This window comes from Phaethon aethereus, assembly GCF_964289735.1.
Source record: "Phaethon aethereus genome assembly, chromosome: 12".
Classification (NCBI taxonomy): domain Eukaryota; kingdom Metazoa; phylum Chordata; class Aves; order Phaethontiformes; family Phaethontidae; genus Phaethon; species Phaethon aethereus.
This window is the reverse complement of record NC_138588.1, coordinates 9,527,905-9,555,029: the sequence shown is the minus strand read 5'-3', so window position 1 is coordinate 9,555,029 and position 27,125 is coordinate 9,527,905. Positions and strand designations below refer to the sequence as shown.

At 40.3% G+C, this 27,125-nt stretch overlaps 1 protein-coding gene across 1 annotated transcript in view; it reads right to left on the bottom strand.

Moving 5' to 3' along the window:
* ARNT2 (aryl hydrocarbon receptor nuclear translocator 2) overlaps window positions 1-26,639 on the bottom strand; it is a gene marked incomplete at both ends in the record, with an annotated part of 100,980 nt that extends 74,341 nt beyond the window's left edge. The window contains 2 exons of the mRNA XM_082005348.1: window positions 1,079-1,190; window positions 26,609-26,639. Of these exons, the coding sequence (XP_081861474.1) occupies window positions 1,079-1,190; window positions 26,609-26,639 (143 nt within the window). The remainder of the gene's footprint in view (window positions 1-1,078; window positions 1,191-26,608) is intronic.
* Window positions 26,640-27,125: the final 486 nt, after the last annotated feature.

The window sequence follows — 27,125 nt, the reverse complement described above, 5'->3', positions numbered from 1 at the left end:
GAGTGTTCACATCACACCAACTTAACTCCACGTCCAAGGCAAGGTCCACTTTCTTCTCCCATCTTAATTCACCCCAGAAGTGAGACTTGAGCACTGTTACTTGAGCAGACACTTAACACTGGTGAACAATCCCTAGAGTAGCTCTCACAAGGAATAATGTCTTCTCCTTAGGTGTCTGTCAGTGAAGATTTTACTCACATTATTGATCCTCTAAGCCCTACTCATATTTAGGGCTAACTATAAGGCTTACCAAACTCTTTTGCAGGCACTCTCAGATCAGAGATATCTCTAAGAAAGGATCATCTAAAGACTGTTATTTGTGATCAAACTTTGGCAAAACCAGGATTTTTTGGTTAATACTAGAGTAGTTTTCTGTCCTTCTGCAGCTCTTGCTACATTTTTCTTCTAACACAGAGGATTATTATGAGTTGCCACAAAATAATCTAATGTGGAGAAACTATCCCTACATCGCACCAACCTCTGTAGTTGCATAAAACCAATTTTCTTCTTTAGCAGGGCACTCAGCTAGTGCAAAGGCTGAACTTGATTCAGGCCCTTTCTCCCAGAATTGGGGAAACTACGCTGCATTTCCAGCAAGACCCAGAATATTGCAGACCACAATCTGTGAAGAGTGACTGCTTGTGCTATTTCTGTACCTGGGGCTATAAAGAAAACATTTTTAACAGAAGGCCTCTATTTGAAAGATTTCAAGTGCAAACTTCAGATGAAGTCTACAGATGCAAGTAAGAACACATCTTGCTACTTTTATTCACATGATAAATCCTTTTGAGATTAAACAGATATAGGTAACATGCATTCCTTAGATGTACAACAGCCACGAGACCCAAACTCTGTTTCTGGATGCTTTGCCAAACCTGAAAGTCTTTTGAAGATGCAGAACAAACAATACACTTATCATCAAGTTTGATCTTGCAGGAAGAGCAGGTATGTTGAAGAGAAAAACAAAACATCAGTGACTAATGCCATAATGTAGTTTACATACAAACACATATAAGTACATTTTCAGTTTTTCAATGCCAGCCGTTTCCCGCTTCAGACCTGAAAAGAAAAGGCTTACCCAGAGCGGCGCTTTCCTCCTCTGGAAGGCATGGATCCTGCCATTCTCACTTGTCCACTTGCCATTGGTGCCACCGGCAAGGCTACCGAGCCAGGAATATCTGATGCCATTTCTGTAATGCAGAGGTAGGAAAGGAGGAGGAGGAGAAAAAAAAAAAAATCCTTTAATCAGTTACCGTCAAGGAGAAACATGTGGTGACAACATCAGAGAAAGGCCCTTTCAAGAACAAGCAGAGAAATCTTTCCTTTTTATTTGTAAGGAAAAGTAAAGCTCTCCTATCAAAGACCAGCAGATTCACAGCTTTCTTAGAAGCAGCCCAGTTCTGTCAATAGCCATGATGAGTGCCTCAGGAGACAGACAGAATTGCAGGTAGGTACATCTGTATTTCAATTTACCTAATAATTCTAATTTTACTTCGCTGAGGGGCTGTCAGATGAAGGCCAACATCCTTTTACAATAGTTCAACTGTCCTGTAGGGAAATGCAGAGCTGAATTCTCAAGACAAATGAAGCTGTGGATCATGGTAGCAGGGTACCAAGAAAAATAAAACTTCAAAAATTTCTCAGTTGGGCAGTGAGGTCAAAAGAGTTTAGAGCAGGGATGAATTATCAGGTGACACTGTTTTTTATTATTTATATTCTGGTGGCATTCAGAGGACCAGACTGAACTTAACAGAGCTCCAAGGCTTCCTGCACATCTGCATGGTGCCTTGCAGAGCAGAACGGAGCGCTAAACCCAGGCTGATGAATTCACCTCTGTGCCAGTACTCTGGGTATAGCCACAGGTTAATGAGATCTTCAAACCTCAAAACTTTGATCTGAGGAACAGCAAGAGCACACCTTATGCAACAGTTTTCAGACCGCTAATGGCAAGTACTTTTACAACCTACTAATAGCAGCTCATTATACTTCAAAAAAGTGGAATATAATGTATTTATACACTTTTCTCCTATCCCATGGATTAAGCATGTTTTGCCTCTGTGCAACTCTTGTAAACCATGTAAGCAATTTAAACTTTTAAAATGTAGACATACTTTACTCACTCTGGAGGTAAAATCCACAGTCGCAACATTTAATTATCTTGAAAGAAAAGGCATCCTCCTTCCAACTTCTCTTTTTTTTAAAAAAAAACTTGGCATAGTATCTGGAGCTACAGATAAATATATTTACTAATGGAAAGCAAATCTGTTAAAAAGTACTATTTTTTCCCAATAGATAAGTACAAAAGAACTTCAATTACGGAAACAGGAATCCATGTTCTGCCATTGTGTCTGGAGACCATCTCTGCCACACTTCATATAAACCCATTATGCAACATTATGCATTTCAAATAACATTTTATCTGTTCACTGATTTAGTGAATTTCGTCTAGTACATTTATTTTTATTAATTCCTTTTCAACTAAAAAGCAACAAAGTACTCATCCAATATTTTTCAACAAAGAGTGCAAGGACAAACAGTAAGACCTCTGCCTACGATACCACACCACGGAAAGTCCCACTGTGTCTAAAAGCTGCCGCTATGTGGAAACACTACATTAACGTATATTAGCATACTTCCATACAAATAAAAGCACGAGCATCTGAAAAACTGGTAAATCACTACTTCCAGAATAAGTCACTTTAGTGGTCTAATGCCACTGGAACATTCAAATTCACACTTCATGGATAGAACCGAAGGTTATTTCAAAATGCTCTGCTCACTTGTTCGTTAAAGCAGATGGTAAAAACCATAATAAATCTACCTGCAAAGTGTCCCTGTCACTCAGAAACACATTTCAGTGCAGATCATCACGGATATCAGATTTTTTTTAAAGTAGTAATTGTAAAACAATTTCAAATCAGCTCTGAGCAATATTTTGAGACAGTAAAAACAATACCGTATTTGTAACTGTGATGAGACATTCTTGTAACCTCATTTTCCTCCAATCTAAAAAGACGACAATGAAAAAACAAGCCAAGGGTTGGATTCATCTACCCCTAAAAGTCTAAAAGTCAAGGCTAATTATTTAAGGTAACTTTATAGACCACTAAAAGGGAAACAAAGCATCATCCTTGCACTACTATGCATCTCATGCTTAGAGGTGCATTCAAAATAGGTTGAGTAAATGTCTTTCTCTAGCTCCCTTGCTCTTGCCAATGACTACTCAGGGAGACCTACCAAATCCTAGTTTGGATCAGATGCCAAATTTAGGTTGTTGTGGCTCAGCAGAATGAGTTGTTTTTCTGCTCTTATATTCAGCCTTTAATGTTATGAAAACATGAGAGGCAAGGGTGGTTGGCAAATTTCAAGTAGTAAGGAAAAACAGAAACTGTGTATTTTTCATAAGAAAAAAAATAACAAAACACAAAGGCTTGAGGAATGACCAAACCACAGGCTTACATCAGTGTCTGTAACACCTGAACTAAAACATTCTGCAGAAAATAGGTGACGTCTATCAGGGTATAAGCTGAAAAGTTACTGTGTAGGTATCTTGAATTTCTAGAATGGCACATCGAAACAGCGCAGTGAAGAAAGTAACCTGTTACACAAAATTGCCTTCAAATATGTCTTCACAGTCCTGGAAGAACAAAACCAAGCTCATTGAGCTGAGCCCCTAAAAGGACATCTTCAAAAATTTCCATTTCCAAGATATAAGCACAAGGGGGGGGGGGGAAATCAAGGTATCCACACACATTAATCCATGTGAAAGCTCAACTAAGAGGGAAGACTTTCGATTATGCAACAGCCTGAAGGTGTCACAGACCTGCACATACACCAATGCGTAAGACACCTGAACTTACCTTTCCACTTCAGAGCTTCCTACGTCTAAGAGACACTAACCATTGTGTGACCTATTGCAGCTTTCATAAGACCCTCAAGGGTGGACATACACTGCTAACAAAAGCAGTCAGTTTTCCAAGATTTCTTTCTTGCCACAACAGATTTATTCCAAGTTCTGCAGATGGATAAACCAGAAGGGTTGGGTCTCTTTCAAGCCACATAGCAAATACAGAAAAGAAAGCAACTCCAAGGGCAACAACACCATGGAGCATGGAGCTCCATGCTCCTCAGTATGGAACACTCAGTATCTGACCTGCCTCAGCGAGAGCAGCCAGAGCAGCAGAGCAGCAGTAAATGACCTCACACACAGTCTCCATGTACAAGCAGCGACTTCAGAGCACTACAGGGAGAATTCAAGGGACAGGTTGCTCAGCTGCAGCCAGCTGGGTGTTGGAAGCTGTATCAAAGTTGGATGGTTGCTCAAAAACATAAGCAGTAGACTGTGGTTGTGAAAACTCTACTCAAAAATGGAGCAACTTCCTGCTGCAGGCTGCAAGAACTTCTGGGGAGACGATGGAATGGATCTGAGCTGCTCCACAAATTATTTCCAGCTCTACTCATCCACAAGCATCTAAAAGGACCAGATCATTGATGATATTTTTACATTTATAAAAAAGGGGTTTATAGATGCAATGGGGAAAAAAATGGGGTGGTCAGAAAAGTAGAAACATGTTATTTCAGGAAACAAGGGCCAATCTGGGAAGGCAGAGCCAGAAGAAAAATCTGATGGAACAGTCAGCTGCTTCCCTGACTGAGCACCAGAGAAGCTACCTGTCTGACATGGTCTGGGAAGAGAGACAGACAATGAGGGGGAAAAAAAACCCACCCATAGTCTGAAATCTCAGCTAGAAATGTTGTGGTAGATAGGTACTCCAGGGAGCCTATTACCACAAAAAAGAAGGAGTGTGCATCAGACACTGACCTAAAGAAGGGAAAAAAAAAAAAAAAAAAAAAAATCAGAAGGGTAACCTGCAATTGTCTGAACTTAAATTTAGGGCAGCCCACTGAAAGTAAATTAAGCTATTCTGTTGTAGCATAAACTAGTATGAAAGCTCAGCACCACAGAAGCAGGTGTCGAGTTGTTTATATATATGAAAAAAAAAAAAAACCCTAAAAAAAAAAAAAAGGACATGCTGGCTTAACAATCAAAGATCATGTTTCCAGGCTCATCTACACCCACGTCCAGACAGATGTTAACACTGATGCTCATAGAAATTTTTCGGGAGCAATGAACTTTAGAAAACAAGCTGTTCTCTTTCTGAGATTAGACATTCTGAGAGTGGACTTTCCTTCTGCCAACAGAAACAAGGCAAGCATTGCTTACTTAACCCAAAATTAAAACATGAGCATAAGGGTATAATGTTCAAAAAGTAAAACAAGGTCAGGCTGAATGTTCACAAAAATCATCTATAACTATCAAGGCAGTATTCTGAAAAAAAATTATTTAAATGAAGTTCCTTAGTGTCAACTAGAAATTGCTTTTCTGCTGAAAAAATACACATAGTATTTAATTTCAAAGTTAGAAAGTTACCTAGAGATCTGGCAAAAACCGCACAAATGTTATTAAAATACAACGTAGCACAACACTCACAACCTTTAGTGGATATTCTTCTTCCAGTCAGATGACACCTAACAGCTCTTGTCTTATCGCAGTCATGCCCGGACGCAGGCCTGATTCTGCCACTAATACAGATTAGTTCATCTTGGGGATCCCTGAGGAGCCACACTAAACCGGGACAATGTCAGTGCTCAATGTAAAAGCAGCAGAATTAGTCCCTCCATTTCTGTCCAGAATTAATTTCACTGCTGAACACCAAGCTTGGATATTACACTTTCCTCCAGCATCACATGTAGGTCACCCCCAAAATATTCAGGGATCATTTTGAAATAAAAGACAATCTGCAAATGTACATTAAAAATATAGGGATAAAATACAGGGACTTATTCCCAATAAATTTCATATTCATCTCAAACTTTTTTATAGAGATCTGCACAAAAAACAGTTACTGTACACTTCACAAAGCGAAACATGACAAGCAAGCTAAATGCTGCACAAAGATACCTTGAAAGTGCACGTGAACCACAATCACAGCAGGAATTACTGGACGGTGCAACACACCAGGATGAACTTGGGAGAATTAGTAAACCACGGCTCTTAAACTTCGAATCTCAAGCCCCACCCCAGATCCACCGCCTGAAATGCAGCTCTAACTCGTCTCTGACACAAATCTGCAACTTGCTGAGACACCCCCCAGAGAAGTGCAGCTCTTTGGCCAGGTATCTTCACAGCTTGCACCATACAGCTCTGGAGATGGTGGGCTTCCTGCTCTGCTCCTCTCCAGAAACCGCAGCCGTACGTCTGGCTGTGAAGCTTTGCAATACAACCAGTGCGTGACTAAGTCCATCTTACAAAAGGTCCCAGTAACCACATTACGTACAGCCACTCAGGCATCCCATCTCCTCTCACCTTCACACGCCAGACACGGACAGAGCCAGGTTTAAATCTAAAGCCTACTGGGGAAATGCTTTCACTGGCTTCAACAGACTTTGAATCGCCGACATTAACTTTAACAACCAGTTCCAGGTTTGCTATTCCATGTCAGGTATCACTGAGCATGCTCTCCACAGGGCTCTTTTACCCTTCAGTATCTACTCTAATAAATGGGATTAAAGTCAGACACCAGCCTCTGATTAAACAAACAAGATTCTACTTTTATCTATACAAATGTGACAGATTTCCGACTGCTAATCCATAGAATGACTGAGATGTCAATCGCCTCCAAGTAAATGTGGATCTAAGGCTAAATACAGAATTACGAACGTGCCCTCTCCCGTGAACAGCATGTACACAGAGATTTTAAATGTTCTAAGAAAGCAGATTTCAAAAACTTCTTTGGAAACTGTATTTTTCCATACCCTGAAGTCATACAGGAGTTAGATGCGTCTCGGCAAAAAGGTTTTGATTGCAGTCAGTTGCAAAGGGGATTTTCTGCCTAGCACAGAGGCATTTAAGAATAAACTAAATCGTATCTCTTACTTTAGAATATGCCAATGAAAATATGAAGCCATCATGTAGCCAAAAATATTTCACAGAAACACCTATGCTAAAAATCTAGCTGTATATTTAGTCATTGCTTTTACATGTTAACTACGGAGATTATAAAACAGAGCTCACTCTCAGAGAATACAAAAAATAAAACATTTTCATTGTTCCTTAATAACTGTTAATACTGTTTTACTTGCATTCCATTGCCAGATACTTTAAATAGACTCCAAATCAGAAAGATCTACTGTACAGAGAGGATATGCAAAAAAGCAAAAACATTCCTTTCCATGCTCTTAACAGAATTACAATAACAAATATACCAAGAAATATAATAAATCCCACCTTTAAGGAAGAATCTTACAAAGATGCTATTTCCTTCCTGTGAACAAAACCTTCTTGGAGAGATATTTTAGCCGCATATAAGAAGTGTCAGAAACCTCTGGGAAGAAATGTAGCAGCATTGGTATTCTGCTCAGAAAATGTCATCACAGATCTGTTTACCTTAACTGTGGACCATGATTCAGCCGGTGACAACCGTCTTGCATACTGATCAATTTATTTGCAGCAAAATTACTAACATTTTCTACTTTAACCATTTAGGTTCTGGAAACAGCTACTAAGATAGGGAGGGCTTTTATGACTAATATATAAATCCTACTTAATCAAAAAATTTCCCCTCCACCACGATGCCCTGTATTTTGGGGTGGGGGGGTCCTTCTATGATCTTGAAGAAAAATTAGGGCATACGGTAAGTAGTTACTAGACAAATGGTCCCTTTTTTAAAATTAAAATCAGAGCTTTATCATCCATCTGCATCATAGGTGAATGTTAAGTATACATGAAGGGGAGGGAGATGATGCGATTAAGCTGATCGCTTGGGGAGGACTGGCTTTTCAGCAGAGACAGTGACCAACCATTTAAGAGAGTGGCCTAACTGATGGTCTAGAGGCCAAATTCAGTTATCTTGCTCAATGCCTTTTCTGCTGTGGCTCCAGAAGAGATACCAAAGTTAGTGCAATGTAACAAATCAGAGAGATGTCTACCATATGTCCCATCAGTAGACTGGGAGAGCAGGTTTTGAAGCCAAAGAGGTGAAATTCTTTACGGTTCCTTCACACTTCACTGTTGTGTCCACACAACCCATTTGTGGAGTCCTAGAACCTCAGTACAAACCGTACTTTTTTGCATGCCCTGTAGTTCAACAGCACCACGGGGATGTGCAAAAGAAGATGGGATGCAGACACAGAATTAGAAGTAGACCTTGACAACAAGAGAGTCTCGGTCTACTTTAAGGGAATTCTTGCTTCAAGTGCTCAGCTTTGAGGGACAATGTGAGTCAGATCCCTGCAGGATGAACAGCTGACACTGAAAATCAGGGTCCTCTGAAGCATCCAAAACTAGGTACGCACCCAAAAGCCCAGTTGTGGAAACATCAATCTTATGATTTGTAACACCAAATATTATTTCATACAGTACTCCTAAGTGATTTTGAATGCTGCTTTGACAATACTTCTTTTTTATTTCCGATTTCATGCTTCCAGTCATGCCTGGTAATTCCATTCATCCAGATCTACACCATGATCAAGGCACAACAATTTCCACAGACATCAGAGCATAAGAAAAGGATGCGGACCGCATTCATGCTCACTACCTATGCCTTCTCCGCCTGAATGACCAAAAACCTACATACAACTGAATAAACTCAGAGTGACCTTTAGCATGATCCAGAAGAAGACTTGGAATCAAACCTCTGCACCTACTGCAAAGATTGTTATAGACTAAAAATTAAACTTGAAGCACAGACAGAAGATGCACATTACTACCTAAAGCTACGTTGGGAAGAAGGGAAAGGGTAGCTGCTGCTTCTTTCCTCCTATCTTCCTGACAAACGGCATGGCACCAATTCACTTTCTCACATATGCCCACGGATTTTTCCCTGGTTATTTTTCCACTTCTCATTCATAATTCCTTGTTATATCTTCTTGACCTATTCAGGCTCTGGCTTACATGAACTATTTCTTGTACTCCCTCCTCTAATAAGCCAGTACATCCAACTGCTGACAAGTCCTGCCAAACTATGACCATTCCCTTAAAGAAAAAGAGGTTGCTGGAATTCAAAACAAGGAGGAAAGATGAAAAAAGAGGCCTTAATGGCTCTCATTCTGAAAGAGTGTCTCTAGTCTTGGAAAATAATAAACCCCCTCAGAATTAAAACAATGCTGTAGCTGCACTTTAGAATTAACTTGAAGACGGTTACCTGAACCTACGCACCTGGGCTGCCTCTAAAATTCAGTAAGTCTTTCTCACTGCCGAAGTGCAGGCTTTAACTCAGGCAGAACAGCACCTGGACCTCCACGATGATTACGATGGACCGACGCATTAGAAGAAAAGCGCTTCTCGCATACAAAGTCTGAAAGTGCACCAAAAAGTGGGCTAGAAGCAAATCCAAGGACCTGGACCACCCTTGCACTGAAAACACAACCTAAGCCTCCAACACTTGGCAAGTCACTCAGGTATAAATAGTCACAACTGGGAAAGTGTACATGCAAATTGGGCAGGGAAGTAGGGCAGCTACTGTAAAAGGCCAGTTTGCAGAAATGATGAAAATCTGGCTTTGAAAGGCTGTTTTAGGAACCTTTATTAAAAGAAGAGAAGTCCTTAGCTTACATGAAGGGTCACAGTGATACTGCAGTCAACAGCAGCAGGATTATTTATGCTGTCTGAATGTGGCCCTACCTGGTCTTAGGCCATTATATACACCATCAGGCACTGATACAACACAATTCTTCACTTAACTGTTTTCTGCCTTAATTTGTCTTGGTTTTATTGATATTATTTCAGCTGATATTAGTGACACATGGCAAAAGTACTAAATAAATCACAAAAAAATTGGGCTCCCCCAACTATGCATCATTTCCATTTGAAATGAATGGTGATCCTCCCTCCTCCTCCGACATTTTGTATTTGCCAAAAATAACTGCATAATTAGAAGTTGTGTGCAAGAAACAAGGTAACATTCAAAGTTATTTTCCATAATTTTACTTAGTGTCAGAACTACCAAATACCATATATGGCTGTTGTGTTATGCAGAAGTGGCCAAAGCTAACCCATTAATGAACTCATAAAAATTGTAGAAGCACATGCCCAGCCTGGGCAAACAAACACGATGAAAAAATAATAAAGTGTAATGACTTCCCTTCAAGTTTCTCAGAGACAGATCACACTCAGTCCATTAACTCATTTAACAAGTCTGTTTCGCTTAGCTTGTTTTGGTTGGCATTCAGTTAGAAATTCATGTACAGGACATCTTTTTCCCTTTTTAAGACAGAACACTTACTGTTTCATCCAGTAAAACACCAGGAGGTAAAGTGGAAGCTACAAGACAAGCTAAAGCTATCCTAAAGCCAGGCACAATACTACTGAATTAGGCAAAACACCTGCACGTGGCCCTGCCCCACAAAATTATCACTAATTGTTTGTTAAAAACATTTGGTAAGATTTGTTGCTCAGCAGAAAAGCAAAGAGCCAACTGGGTAATTCTCAATTTGTTCTAGTGCAAGTTAGAAAAACAAGCCACAGCACCATGGCCAAGTTCTGTCGCATCTGCCTCTGCATTGCTGACTTGCTGAGATTGGATTTCTGTCTACACAGAAAGAAAAACCCTCTCACCCAACCCTTCCTCATTTCCTGCCTTGCTCAGTGTCACGTCCCTTGCTGGCCATCCTCATGACTAGATGTATAAAACAGATCAGCTAAACCTGGATTCCTTCTCCCACGGTGGTGTTTGTCCCCTCTTGGGAGCCACCCCAAGCCTGTGCACTCTTCAAGGGCAATGTGAAACTGTCTCAGCTACCATAAAACTGTCCCACAACTTCCACCTTTTCACCTTTTTATCTTCCCGCACCCTTACTACTTTTGCCAAGCCTTCCTGACCAGTCATGACTACCTCTGGATGTCCCAAACTCCCTGCAAGGGGAAGCTGTGGATGCTAGAAGTTTATATGGGTTTTTAGTAGAGCCTGTCCAAAATTGTGGAAAAGTAATCCACTGAGTGCTACAAAATACAAATGTCATGCCTGGCTCAAGAAGCCTCTGAGTCATACATGGCTGGAGGGTGGGAAAGTACCCAGGGGAAGCACCACACATGCTTGGTCTGATTTTATACTCCTGCAACCACCTGCTCTTGGCCAGTACTGGAAAAAGCATGCTGGGCTTGAAGGATCTTTCTTTTGGGACAGGACAGCCAGTTTCTACATCATGAGCACGGGACACAGCATTTCTCAAGTGTGCTGCTTCTATAAAGGTAAGAAATTAGCAAACTACCACTATTAATTGTTTGTTTCATTCACAATCAAATCAAGCATTTTCCATAATATGCTCTCGCTCTAGATCACCAATTACTAGTTTTATATCATCATTGCTATTTATCCTTCCCAAACTCCTCATCTTGTTTCATTTCCTTGTTCTATAAGTGTCGAAAGATGTTTACAAGCTAATGTCCTTTCACAAATTCCTATGCAACTGTTTTATGATAAATAAATAATAACAATGAGTGCAGATAAACTATTGAGCAGTTACTATGTCATCACCTGAGACTTCATTTTCATTCATTCATCTTCAAATTATTTATTTTAAAATAATATTTCTATTGTCTTCCATCAAGAAGTTTGGCTTTTTACTATCTATCTAGCATTTTTTTCCCCAGCAATAGAAGCTGGTTTAGATTTCAAACAAATATCAGTGCTTGATTGCAAATCTCTTTTGCTCATGTACAAGTTCAACTGTCACTTCACAGAAATAGTTTTGAAACTGCTATTAAAATACTTACACAAGAAAAACCCACAAAGATCAATACTGTGGTTCTCCAGAGTTTACATCATAACAAGATAACAGCACTCTAAACTCCTATTCAGTATGCTTTATGTAGTTGATAGCTGTAAATATGCAATGAAATAAAGGTAATGGGTAATAAATCTGCCTACAACATTGACCAAAACTGATTTTAACCAAATGCAGATCAGGGATAGCCTAGCTTTCCTAGGAATCTAAAGCCTTCTCTCGACTATTTTACTTCTCCTCTCTACCAAGAAATGCACAGAACTCACATGTAAGTGATTTTATGTGACTTGACAGCCAACATCACTTGATTCTTGTCCATATTTAACTACAATAGAAGTCAGATATCAGATTTCATGAGTGTGCAAGGCAGTATTTATGACTACAACTTTTGGTTCAAGTTGGAAGAAGTTTGAAAAGGTATTTCTTAAATAATGAGCAGAGATGTTTTTGTGAATGAATTCATGCCTGGTCCCCTCAAGTGGACAAGCACAGTAAGCATTGTCTAAGTTCACAGGTTTTAAAAAAAATTTTATCAAATTTTTCCTAAATTTAAAGATTTGAAAATTGAAGGAGCCAGATCGAGACAGAAGTGGTACGTTGCACCTGACCTGCCTCCTACAACACAGCACGGGTCAGTCACCAGGAGAAATTATCTCTGGTAGTCATCTTATTGAGCCAAGTCATGGAGGGTCTGGTAAGAAAGACCATGAAAGATCTGCACAAAGTATTTCTGAGGAAGTGGTGACTGTCAGACTACATCAGACTAAACGGACCACTACTGCCGTGGTGGTGGCCCATGAGCTGCCCTGTGAGCCACTGACCATGCTGGGGTCAAAGACCTGAGGCCTTTGCGATGCACCCAGGCATACTACAAAGATGGAAAATTTAGACCACTCTGATTTAAATTACTCATTGAAAATTACTTACGCGTGTTCGTCAAATGCCTTTATTATTTATTACAAAGGTTTTTTTTTACGTGTGCCTCAGAAGGGTATGTTAATTCTAGATTTCATTCAGAACAGCAACTTGCATTACCAACTACTTAATTATCAGTATATTTACAGTGTCCTTGGGCACTGCTGGGTAATCAGAATGCTATTGTTTTCATTAAACAGTATTTTACTGATAGCACTAATGACTTCAGTTCTGCTTGATCAAAAAGCAAATGATGCTTATTTGATGTTATGATAATTAATTGGCCTTTCAGGTGTTTCCACATCCCAATTTATTACCAAGAATAAGAATATTTATGTGAAACACCCTAAAAAGAATATCACTGTACATCATAAAACATGTTCTAAAAATAGGGTGTAGTTTAGTACTTCTCCCTTTCCTCACAATTTCTAATGCAATGTTCTCGGTCTAAAAATTGCAGGGGGGGAAAAAAACAAACCATATTTAACTCAATTTTTAAAACCCAGCCCAAGCCTTGCATATTAAATATTCATTTAATTTTACCCCTTACTGAACTTCCAGTAAGTCAATGGAGATTCTCTGATTAACATTTCTTTTATTTTTTTTCTCTAGAGATGGGAGAAAACAGCTGATCTCACTTTCCCATAGCAGCAGCAAGGATCAAAAACTTCATATGACTCAAACAAGATGTACAAGTGAATAGATTGCTTGTGTAATCTATTACTCCAAACCGTTATTTTTCCAACCTCCAGGCCCAGTTTATGAGGCACTATAGATATCAGACCATGGAAAGAGGCTGTGGATAAGAAAATTCCAGATTCAAATCAAACTGGACCTTTAAAAGCCACCTGAAAAGAGTACACCCACACATTCAACTGGCACCTATCAGAGATCTGGATGTGCTCAGTTTAACCTCCTGCAGAGGACAACCTTCAGAACATCTTCTGAAGTCTTAACTGCTCTGACATACCAACCATATTAGCAGCTACCCTCACCTTTGATGATGAGTTTCCCAAAACCTGAATTTTTCTGCAAGCAAAAAAAAAAGTTACAAATACAGGTCTTAGTGATTTTTCCACCCTTCACTGCCCCAGGATCTTAATTACACTTTCAGAACTTTCTGCCTTTTAGGTAATTTCACATATTACCTCTCATGTCTGCAAATAAAAAATATAATAAAAGCCCACAGGCTTTTGGAAGTTCAAAGGTAGCTGCATTTGCATTTTTTTGCACTACTTTCTAGAATTTTTCATTCCCACAAATACTCCAAATAGAACACTCCAACATTATGGCATAAGGGAAACCTTCATAGGCATATAGTAAATACAAAATACTGCTATGCTTTGCTGCAGAAGATTCCTTAAGTGTTACTTTAGGTTTACTACACACCCAAGAATTTGTCATGAAATTTGGAAAACTTTTTTCTGCTTAACTTCTTCACAGAGCTATTTCCTGAACAGCTTTTATAACACTGAATCTCATCCTTTGCTTTTTAAAAACACCAGTTTTAAAATAAGAGAGAAAATGAGGTTTCCAGGTAAGGTCTGCTAGGCTTTCAAGAAGCGATCAGCTGTAATGGCCATGCTCTTACTGCTTTTTCAGAATTACAAAATACAAGAATTCACTGAATGTTCTACTAGTGAACTACTAAACAAATGAAAACATGTAACAACAAAACATTATTTTTCCATGTCCCCATATTGATATTAAACAAGATTTGACATCCATTACAAGCCACTTGCTCCCGAAAGTATACAGACAGTTCTGTGAATACATCAAATACAGAAGTGAAGAAGGATACTGGAAAAAAACTCAGTATAAACAAACTGAATGTTTGTCAAAAAACAAGCTGAGTATTTCTCTGTAAATATTGACCAAACTAAGTTTTTTGCTTTGATATTTGCTGAGAGAAGAGCAGCACAACAAGTACAAAGGACATATAAAATTAGTCTGAATGCCAAACTTGGAGATCAGTTTCCAGCTACTACAGGGACTCTATACAACAAAGCAAATAACTAGTGGCAGACAAATGCACTTATCAATAAATAACTACAAATACTTTATCATTTCAACATTAGAAAAAATCATGACTTGATTTCTGAAAATATATTTACTTTCAGTGACAGGTCATTGACCTGATCCCAAGAGCAATTTGACTTAACGTACTAACCAAACACCCCCATATAATGCATTTTCCTGCTTTTTTAAATTCAACTCTCAAACACACAACAAACACTTTAAAGCTATCTCATAATTTTCACTCTGTATTTTTCATATAGTTTGATAATTTCTTTTGTGTATAAGGCAATGAATATTTTGCTCTCAATCTTAATTCAAACTGTAACTGGCTGAGAACAAACTAATCTGTTTTCAAAGGCAAATTAAGTGACAAAAGCAACCATAAGCAAGAAGTAAGTTGTAAAGCCTATACTAAGCCTTTAAAGCTAGGTGAATCATTGGTAGTTCAGAACTGAAATAGCTATCCATCTATGTGTATATTTTGCCAAGACGCTTAAAAAGCACATTATCCCAACATCATAAATACAAATTAATAGTTATTCATGTGCCTGGAATAAATAATATCTGCTGTTCCCACAGAGAAAGAAGCCATGTTCTGCTTTTTTATCTCCTTCCCAAAAGGAGAAAAAACCTTTGCTAATCGAACATAAATGTGGTTGCAATAAATATCTGTTATTAAAACATTCTCAATTAGTACATCACAATGAAAAAATAAAATATTCTCTGCTTGCTCCAGGATAAGCACTCCACACTCTCCTGCAAATAGGTCATTTTATAACAGATGCATATGAAGAAAGCATCTCAGAATACATAGTCTTATAAACAGGACATGCAAACTGGAGACAAGAGAAATGGAAACAAAAATCAGATGACTTAACTGTGGCATGGGGATATTACTTGTCAGAGGTTAAGTAGAAAGTCTGAAGTAAATTTGAATCCTGTCCAGTGTCTGTACCACTCTCTTCTATCCTTGGTCAGTTCTCAGACATGAGATAACCAGCCAGCAATAAAAGTGAAAAATGAAGGCACCTTGTAACAGCCAAGCATTTTCCTGCACGGTGAGAATTTATTGGTCTCTGAAATTCTTATTCATAATTACCATCATCTTCTCCAATTTAGCAATGATGAAAGAACATTCTGTCCTTAAGATCATCTTGAAAAACCAATACCAGCAAAGGGGTGTAGGTGGAGACACAATGAGCCCAGGAGCTGAACTGGGATACAACATTATTAACCTCCAAACATAACACTCTAAGAGATGGGGCCATGACCCTATGTACCCTGAAACATTTCCCACATGTATGACCTTCCTAGAGCAAAGTGAGGACTGGCAAGCTGCCTATGGCTTATTCAGTTCTGCCAAGGGCAGAAAGGCTTTTGTACATCATCAGTAGATGAGGCAGAACCAATTCCTTAATGTCATATCAACCTTTTCATCAAAGTAGTCAGATACTACTTTAAAGAAGGAATAAAAAGGCATGTGCCAGCTATGAGACTAATGAATAGTTTTCCTCAAGCAAAACATAATTCAGCATGAACTTCATGTTAATGTTCTTTCCACCCACTCACACATCTCCAACTGATTCTACTCAACCAAAATGCCAGCAAGTAAAACCACCCATCTTTTAATTCGGCTACTGTACCCTAGCACTAAGATTTTGTTTTATAGTGCCTTCCTACAGCTGCCTAACCTCAAGCATTACTTACATATTTACATGGCCTCCTTTTTTAAAACATGCACAGAACCTAGAGGGAGAAACACATGTAAGAAAGGGAAAACTTTGTAGGGCAAAAGATATTCAGACTGTCAGCTTTCACTAAAATGCTGAAAAACATCATAAAGCCTCAGTCCCATTTACAGTTCAGAACCAAAGGGCTTAAGAAGCAGAAGGACACCACTAGAAAAAATAAGATTAAGGCTTGAGTAAGGCAACAATTTGGAAACATATGATGTTAGCTTATTTGAAGAATGAAAGATATCAAGATATATTTAAACAGAAGACTACTGCATCTCAAAAAGGTACAGGTTCATTGGTTGTATCAGGAAAACATCACAGAGTACAGCAAGTCCAGAAACACTTGGTTTAGTTTAGAAGAAGTAAAACCAACAGATCATTCAAGATTCAAGTCTCAAGCTTGAATAAACTACAAGGAGCCCCAAAGACTTGTATAAACCGAAGTACTTCACAACGCCCATCAACAACAAAGGAGGAAGAAAATTCTCTATTGCTGTCTTATTCTGTAAGTATCCATAATGGAAAACTTTATTCTAAAATATCTGTGATGGGCTATTTTTGGATAGGGTTTCCATGTAGCACAAGTCTGATCTAGCATGTTTTGTTCTTAGTGAGAATCCAGTCCAGCCTCACCTATGTAACAACAGGAAAACAGTTTCACTTGGAACAACCTTAACTCATAGATGCAGAGAGCTTCTGGCAGAGAATCTACAAAGACATTACACATTTTTTTAAGGACTTGTGTAGGAACTGTGAAATTTGGATTCTGCAGGTCTCAACACATGGCATTTGGGGAAGATCGTTACGTTCATTTAAGACGTTCTTAATTCCAGCAGTCCACTGTCCTCTTTGCTGGAAAGCACTACCGTGACGAGAGAGCCAGGAAAATAGAGCGTGTCCTCAGCACCTCAACTGCTAATGGTTATCACTCAGAGCTGTAGCTCAAATCCACTCCCACTAGCCTTCAGTCGACACGGGGGCTGTGGTGCAGCCGAGGTGGAGCCGCGACCCCGGTGCCGGTTCAGCACCATGGATGGTAACGTCCCAGAACCGGCAGGCAGGAGGCCCCGCCGCGCGCCACCGCGGCCACCCCAGCTGCGCTTCCCCGTCGGTGAAGGTCTGAATCCCCCCGAAGTTACCGTCACAGAAACTCTGCTCGGACAAGACATCTGTAGGAGCCGACAAATAATTCTTAGGATTTTAGTCCACCTTTTCAATATGCCCATTCATTCAGAAAGTATTCTTACTTTTCGGTCCTCATAAGAGAGTTTGAAAATGCTCCTGTATTTTTCCTGGTGATGGTTCATTTACTTTAATTTCGACAATGAAAATGCATACTTCAAAACTTCACTGGTAAGCAAAAATATAATGCAGCTAAGATGCAATTGCTGCTCCCACAAACCTGATTGTGCAGCAAATTAAACTTTTTTCTTTTTTTTTACATAAACTAGAAAAAGTGTCTGTTTTACATGAAAACATTAACAAAAATTATCAAAGGAACATTTATCCCAGATACACTGAAACCTTTACATAGCTTGAATAATTTGCCATTGTATTCCTAAGGCTGCTGAAAATCTCATAAAAATAAAGGGAAGTTTTCATTATACAGCCTTGTTTTCCACTGGTCAAACCACTATTCACTACAGAAAGTGCAGAGCATTTTCAGGGTGACAGAGCTATATGCAGGAGGCCTGGCGATCTCTTAAAGATGCTTTTAAAAAAAAAATTTAATCTGAGGAAACCATTGGTTTCCCTATATATTACGTCATGAACATGACTCACAGCAGTAATCATCAGACTGACCTCTATTTTCACAAACTCTTTTACAGGGCTGGCCTCCACAAACTGCTGTTCAATGAGCTGCCTCTCAGTGGTTGGGAACACAAGAATTTAGGGCTTCAAACAAAGCTTTTCCAGCTAACAGTACTTAAAAGTCTTTAAAGTTGGATTAAAAATTGAGGTAGCAACTTTGCCTGTTGGACACGTAACAATGGAAACCCAGCTCATTGTGGCCATGTTGGCTCTGCAGTACCAACAGCAATAAAATTTTTTGTCAATGAACAGATCAAACATGACTCAGAGGACAGTGACATACAGTAGCTACTGCCATTTTATAGCTAATTTTATGAGTATAAACCACATCCCACAGCTACTGTTACAATCAGCACCTAATTTCAGGGGTTGACTTGTGCCACATGTTGAGGACCACCATGCTGGGCAGATTACCACTTTCGATGTAACAGAAGCTTAGCAAATTAAAATATTAGACTCATACTGACATGCTGGTCAGCCACATAACTTTACCAGCCTGCCCCTCCTCTGGACATTACTGAGTGACTTAGAGAGGCATACCAGATACAGTCTGTTTTTACTTAGTGCAGTAGGATCTGGAGACTGGGGATGCACTCTCCAAAGCACCATCCAAATAACAGAAGACTATCTGCCATTGTCAAAAGAATTAAACTGTAAGTTAAATAAGACCTGAGACTACTGACATGCTCAACTCATAAGAAGTTACTTTAATTCTCCTTGCATTCAGAATAATGTTTTATCCCGAGTTTTAAAAGCATTTCCAGTTCAGTTTGATTTTCCATCCAGATATTGCAGGCAATACAGTTTTAAAAAAAACGTGCATTGCAAGGGCATTTAACAGCACCCAGACGTCCACCTACCTTTACTAACACAGACAGCAAGCAGTAACAAATCCCTAAAATTATCTACTTGCATAAAATAGTGTTCTGGGTTATTACTGGGAAAGTACTGGAGACCATTTTTCAAAATCAGGCCTGTATATTCCACAGAAACAGGTTTTGCTTTTACTTCTGAGGAATACAAATATGCAGTGCTTTTGTTCTTTGCAGCTCAGTGATTTACTGGCATGCCTCTTCCCATAAAATATTTGCATATATCTGAGAGTCAAACTGTTCTGATACATTCTGTGCGTGCCAGGAAGTGAATGCTTCAGTTCAGTGTAACTGAACATTTTAAAAAGGACAGGCACCAGGACAAATGGCAGTGTAATTAACATACCAATGAAGAGCCAGTTGTTAATTACTATCCATTTCAGGCATTTTATATGAGCAACTTACCTGAAAAGCCTTCCCATCTGCATGCTGGCAAAGCCAGTAATTAAGCAATTCAACACCCCTTTTGCTTGATTGGAGAAAAAAATTATAATTATTTTATATTATTCTATTTGTCACATGCAGTTGACATTTAGATGAGAAGAACTGCAGCAGCCCAAATCTAAACATTTGAAATGAATGTTATGAGCTGTCCTTGAACAAAACAGCAAAATATATACATCCACAGCAGATGTAAGCTCAAAGAGGCTCCTAATTTGAGCCAACTGATTATATCTTATAGTACCTGCTGGGTTACGTGGAAGGCAGCACAGTTCCTATTTATAACAGAAAAAGTACCACTTTTCTCTAAGGGGGACGTCTGATGCTACCTACAGAATGGAATCAGAATTTATAAGTTGTTGAAAGGCTTGGGAGTAGCACCAGTACAATGCCAGGATTCATTTACATTTAAACAACAGTAACCGAGATGTCAATACATAGCTCAGCGTAGCACCAGTTAAAATATGGTAGTTTCGAGAGTTTTAAGACAGGTAGACACACGTAAGTGGAAAGCAGGATTGAACCCACAGAACAGAAATACTAAAGACAGGCAAAATGGAAATAAAAGCTGACCAAAAAAGAGAAGAAGCAGAAAGTTTAGAAACATCCATCAATATGTAGATTATCCAAAACAAAGGATTTCTCTTTCTCCCTGTGCAGATGGCTGTGCCCAAGGAAGACTAGCGTGCTTTGGGTACAAAAAAAGGAAATTATATTCTATCTTGAAAACATCTTCTAATTCATTACCCATTGCATTACTACAGCCATTAATCCATGTAAACAATAAAACCAAGATCCATTTGATATTTTGACTACCCAAATTCAAGTTTGAATCAGCTCGTTAAAAAATTGGCATTCTATATTTGATAGTAAAGTTTCAAACCATGTAATTTATGCATGTTAAAGGCCAGATTTTGCTGAAATCCTGTAACATTTTGTAACAAAGTAGTTCCTTCTGGAATAGCCAAAAAGTGGGTATTTGGTCCCCGTGGGTTTATCCAATCAATTAATTTTCATTTGTTTTTTATTTTAAACAATGAAAGATGATAACTTATTGATTTTTGAGGCTTTTCCTTTGCTAAAAATGTGCATCTATCTTCTTTGAATTATAACCTAAAATGTACAAATGCAGCCTTATAAAATTTTTCTTTTCCTCATTTGACAGAATGATTGATACAGATGGGGTGATAGGAAATGCTTTCCATCCGAGCAAAGGAAATACTGTTATCAAGAAGCAAACTTTACCAATTGTTTGTACAGCAAGCACCCACCCAACATTTCTGAAGTTTCAAATTTTTTGCCTGTATTGCCCAGCAAATCTAATTTTTTGCAGAAATTATCTTACAGAATGGGTGAAGGAGGACCTCTATCTTTGCAGATTTCTTTCCCACATAACCTGTATTAAGCACACTCTCAATAAAAGTCAAGAAAATAATGTAGCTTGGGTTGGTATCTGCACACTTCTGCACCCAAGGCAGCATCTCTGCACTCCAGTGCTGTCTAGACAGAACAGCTCATCCAGAGCTGATTCATCTCTCTAAGTACTGCTGGTCACCCAAAGACACTTTGCTATAGATAGACTGGAAAATCTGCCAGAGACCTACAAGAAGACCCGAGTTCTAAATTCCGATGTCTTAAACTCAAGACCCTTCTTTCCCTTTTCTATTGCAAATTTTAATAACATTGTACTTTCTGTAGGTAGCACTGAATTAATGTCTTTTCCATTCTTACTTGTCAGTTATGAAGCAGTAAGCCCCAAAAAATTACCCTAAATGACACACGTATCTGATCTTCACAAGCCATTTAAGCATAATCTCCCAATACATCTTCACAATGACAGCCCCATTTCTGTCCTCTTAATAACAATAATCACTACATCAACAGTGTTATTTTGCCTTGATTGTTTTGAAAAAGCTATTTTTTTTCCTTTGCTACCTAATCTTTATAGCAATTTTTCTTACTGGAAAGAAAAGTCAGCAATACATCTGGTATTACAGAAATCAGCAATACCTGTTTTTGTTTTGCATTTTTATCAAGAAACATGGAAAAGCATTATTCTATTTGAAAAAATATTTTGAACTAGCCACAAGCTATATATGCAAATTTTAAATATATATTCTGTGACAGAAGAGATATCCTGAAATCAAATCTTTTGTATGTCCTATATATTAGAAATATAAAAAAAAAATGGCATTTCTTCAATGCAAGTTACTGCTTGGTACACAGTCCTGAAGGACAGAACATATCACAGAGCAATTCAAGAGGCACTATCATCTCACACCACAGTTTGACTGAAATAAGAACCAATTCTGCAGTAAGAACATTAGGAAAATAAGAGAAGAAAAAGATCTGCAATTTAAACCTCCCATTAGCTAATGAGTGTTCCATTTTCGAGACCTTTGTTTTAACATTATCTTAGAACGAAGGCTGCTTTTTTGCATGCCAGAAACATCACAGCCCATCACTTCTCCGTCACTAGAACTCCATTTACTCCTTAGGATGATCTTAAGTTGATTTTGGAGTTTACTGGACAGTCTATATTATAATGAAGGGCAAAGCTGTCACTGCTGTAGCAATAAAACACATCAACTTTTGGGCTCTAAGCCAGATTTTTTTAATCATCAATTTCAAAACTGTATGAAAGCTAAAGAAAAGAATGGCCAGATTATCAACTTCAGAAAGCCAATTCCTTTTGCAAATATGGAATGGGCAGCATGAAGAAAATTAATCCACAGCACTTAATATCTTAGTAACTTGGGAGAAAATGTAAGACTGACTAACAGATGATTTGGTTCTCGGAATGTCCAGCTAAACAGGACAATGCTTTATCTCCACTTAACTCTCAAGTCAAACACACACATGCAAAGAAAACCAGCTCCCAGAACCCAACATGCTTGCCTAAAACAAGAGCCCAGATGTAGGGCTCAGTTACAAGTTTTCACCAATATGACATAAAATTTTCTGTTAAGTCATTACAAACTGAAAGTAAAGAGAGATTATTTAATAATCTTTTTTCAAGGTTCAACCCCAATATTTTTTATATCTTGGATTAGCCATAGGCTAAAAGCAACCCCCATCAGCTACTGTGGGTATAATAGTAATGTCTTAAGCCACAGTAACTGCTTCCTCTCATGGCCCACCACCTCTCTCCACACATCTCTAGTAGACACCCTTCCGGGGACATGTTGTTCTCCATACGTTTAGACTTTGAGCGCTCTGCTTAATAAGAAATCATTACAGGAGCTTTAGTGATTACATGAACAATCCAGTTACTTTTTTTTTTTTCCAATTAAATCCAAGTATACAATCCTAAGGATTCACAAAATCTTAAAACATAGCCAAAAATGCATCCTAAGGGATCTGCCCTCTACTGTAACTCTAGATAAACTCTGAAATCTCGTAATTTCTTCTGACTTGACTTACAAGTTTGTGGCATTTGGCAATACATCTGTGGGTACTACCCAGGGTGGCCCTTCCATCTAGGGATATCTCACCAGGAAGAACTGAAAGGATGCAACCAGTTCATTTCACATCACCTGATCACAGCAGAAAGTTGCTGCTCTGGGACCATCTGTCAGACTGAGCCAGAATGGAACTCATCACCCAAGACCAAGTAATGTCTCAGGAAAATAAAATGTTGAACTTATTAAGAGTTTTATGTTTTCATCCCAACTTGGCTAATACAAGAATCACCACATCATGTGCTGCACTCAAGCAAAATTTGACCCCAAATTAGCAATAGTTATGGACAAGTTTGCATTCCAAAAATATACACATTTAAAACAGCTATGGCACTAAGTTACTTTGCTGCAAGCAGTAATTTATGAAATGCTTGTTACACCTCCACAATTTTTTTGTTCTTAAATCCCATTTAACATGCCAATCTTATTTCAGGAGGAAATAAATTAACTCTGATGCTTTGTGCCAATGCAGATAAGCTTCCCACACACCTGTATTGTGTTTCACACTTCAGTTAGTCATCCAGATTACAACAAACGAACAAAATACTTCTAACCGGATCCCATTCCCAAGGCTGAGCATGTGGGAAAAGGAAGAAAGAAGACTATCTCACAGACCCCCCCCAGTTTTGTCAGTGCAATGTCTAGTTGCAGCTATGGAAAAACACCTTCACAAAAAGAACTATCAGTTTAGATCTAACACAGCCCAGGGAGCCCACAGAGGTGGCCTTACCCCAACACTGCAATTCCCGTGAGCCAGGAAAGGCTGCAAACTGCCCCCACTCCCATGAACTTCCGTAATTCAAAGTCTCCATTAAAAAAAGATCAGTGGGAAAATTGATAAATCTGCATCTAACACGAGAGAGGAGATGACGCTGCAAAGCAGTGCATGATTCTGTACTAGGAGATCCCACACTGAAAGACTTTCACATCCAGAACTACAGAACACCCAGCTTTTCTGTCTCTGCTAATCCCCATTCCACTATCTAGAATATGACTAAAATCACACATATTTGTATTGTGGTAGCTGCAAGTTAATGTCCTGCCTAAATTATCAACTGTTATTAGAACCCCAGACAATTGCTTAATAAAAATTTAATCATATTGTAATTTCTAATCATCATTAAAGATGCTTAACAAGTTAATCTCTCTATTGGTCTCCCCTAACATTGCAGATCAGAAACTCAACTGGTGTAAGGCAGCACAGCTCCACCAATACTCATAGGGCTACTTTCACATTACTCCTGCTGAGGATCTGGCCCCAAAAGAAAACAGCAGTATGAAAATCCTCTTGCTACAGTTTTTGATTGTTTCTCTGCATTACTTTGCAGTTAATCCAAAAAAATAACAAAAGCAGCAGATTGTGACTTTAAAAAAACACAGCATAAATCAACGTTTTTCATGCAGCTCTATCTTCTGCTGTCCGTGGTAGAGCAAACACAGCTCTACACTAGAGATCGAAGGTCTCATCTCCTCACCTCTCTTTACAGCTCAAAAATTCCTCATTTTGACTTTGTCCACGCACAGCTACATTTGTCTGACAGCAACGCTCACGCACGGAAAACATGGGAGGATCATTAACAGCCAGTGAGTTTGTCTTTCAGCTCAGATCTGTTCCAACTGCCTAGACGAGGAGTGAAATGATGCTCTGTAATCTCAGCCCTGCAGAAGTAGGTATTGGTTCACTTCAGGAAACCAACATGTTTCCTCATCCTTCCGGCGGACCGGCAATCTGTGCTTAAGCGAGTTTGAGGACTACACTGCAAGTCAACTTTAACTGTGTCAGACGGTTGCACAGAGATGAATACAGCCAACACACTTGGCTCGTTTCCCTCATATTTTTTTATGATTCTTCAATAATCCCATAAAGCTCTCTAAATTCACAAGGTGGTCATGGGAGAATAACCGTGAAGCACTACTCTGAGGCTGCTCTGTGGTGCATGCATACCATACCTCCTGCAACCACATCTTTTTATGGCTTCAGTGGCAGGCAGGTGAAAACAGAGAGTGGAAATGGTTGGTGCAAAAGGGCCACCAGGCTCTACTATAATTCAGCAGTTTCAGCATAGACCTCTAAGTGGGCAGAGTTGCTCCTTCACTGCATAGCTCCTCCTCTGCATGGAGGAGCAGACAGGAGAACAGCAAACGAAACTCAAGTCAAAAAATGCCATTTGCATGCCACTTTGTCTGCAAAACAGCCCACCAATCCTAGCTGTGTGTGCACGCAATTAAATTCTGCGTTATAATGTGTGACACGGTAGCCTGGAAGCTAAATAATATTCATTTAATAACCTTCCATTAAATACAGGTTTTCATTTAATATGTAGAATTCAGATATTAAAACTTAATCTGATTGGCAAAGATCTCTTTCTGCTTACTTTACTAACACTTACTGAACCAAATTAAGTGTTTATATCATAATATTTACTTCCAGCATGAGAACTACACGACCAACTACAGCAGGAGTTACTCTAAAGAACAATCTTTAAACATTAGCTGCCATTTACTCAAGCAAGCCCTCATCAGAACTGAGCCCGACTCTACAAAAAATGACAAAAAGCGATCGTACATTAAAAGTATGATCAAGTACAACTGGAATCCACCTTCAATAAAAAAAAAATCATTTGTATTTGAGCCAGGTGCAAGATCCATTGTCCCATTTATTTTTAGCGTCAGATACTTGTTGATCCAACACTAAGGTGACTGAAGTACATCTCCAAAATACATACTATGGCATTTCATCCAAACCTGTTTTACTCCATCATGCACTCAGCAAAATAGATGTTGCATCTCACAGACACATAATACGTCAGGGAATGCCTTGCCTCATGAAAAATTCGAAGAGAAAATTTTAGTAAGCAAGTTTCTTCTCTTAATAAATGTAGTATTAACATGAAGTATTTATTGCATCCTTTGGCACGAAAATAAACACATGGCAAAGACCCTGCACACACCGAGATACCCTCGGTCAGTTTCGACGCCGTTTTGGTTCCAAGCAATGCTTCGCAAGCCGGTTTTGCGTCCCGACAACAAACCTGGCCAAAGTACAGGCAGGAAAAGCAAATACTCCTTACCAGTTCCCAGCGCTGCCCCACTGCCACCCTTCCCGCCCGGCCTCGGCAGGGGAGCACGGCCTCTCTCCCGCCGTATGACCGCGTATGCTTATGCAAAACTGTTCATTTCTGCAGCGCCTACACCCCACGGCAGCGACCCGGAGCAGCCAGACTCCCGAAGCAGCCGGACTCCCGCAGCCCGCGGAACCCGCCAAGGGCTCCCGGCTCTCCGCCTCGACGCGGTCCCAGGGCGGGCGGCTCCTCGCCCGGGGCGGCCCGGCTCTCCCCGCCGCCGGCGTCGCGCCCCCTCCGGCCCGCAGCCGGCGGCCCTCGCCGACCCGCGGGACGAGCCCGGGAGGCGCGGGGGCGAGCGGCGGGGGCTGCCCGCCCTCATGGGCAAGCAGGGTGTGTGCCTACGGCGGGGGGGGGGGGTGGGGGGGCGTGTTGTGCGGCGGGGCCACATGAGGCGAGACGGACTCCCTGCAGCGCAGGGGGCGACGGCAGCAGCAGCTACTCACCGGGAGGGTTTACCGCCGCCGGCGTTGCCATCTTGTCTCTGAGAAGAATTAAGACAAATGCAAGAGGGGAGGAGGGATGCTCTGAGCAGCCCAGGGGAGGCGGGGGAGGGGAAGGCAGCCGGCGCCAGGGCGGACCGGGAGGCGCGGGGGCGGCGGGCTGCTCCCGCCCCGAGGCCTGGCGGCGGCGCTCCCCGCTCCGTGCGAGGCGGCCCAAGATGTCCGATGGCCCCCGCGCCGCGTCTGCTCATGCGCCGCGCGCAGTGAGCATGTGCCGGGCGGCCGCACATGTGCGCTGGGCCCGCGCCCGCCGGCGCCCGGGCGGGACCCCCCCCGCCTCTCGCCCCCCGCCTCTCGCCCCCCGCCCCCCAAGTAGCCGGGTGTACGTGCCCTATGCCCCGGTCCCAAACCAGCCGCCCCCCTCGGGGCTCGAACCGGCGGCCCCTGTGCGCGCGGCGCCTCACAGGGCGCGAACTCCCCTGAGGGAAAGTCTCCGGTGGAGGCCCGCGCCCCGGCGAGC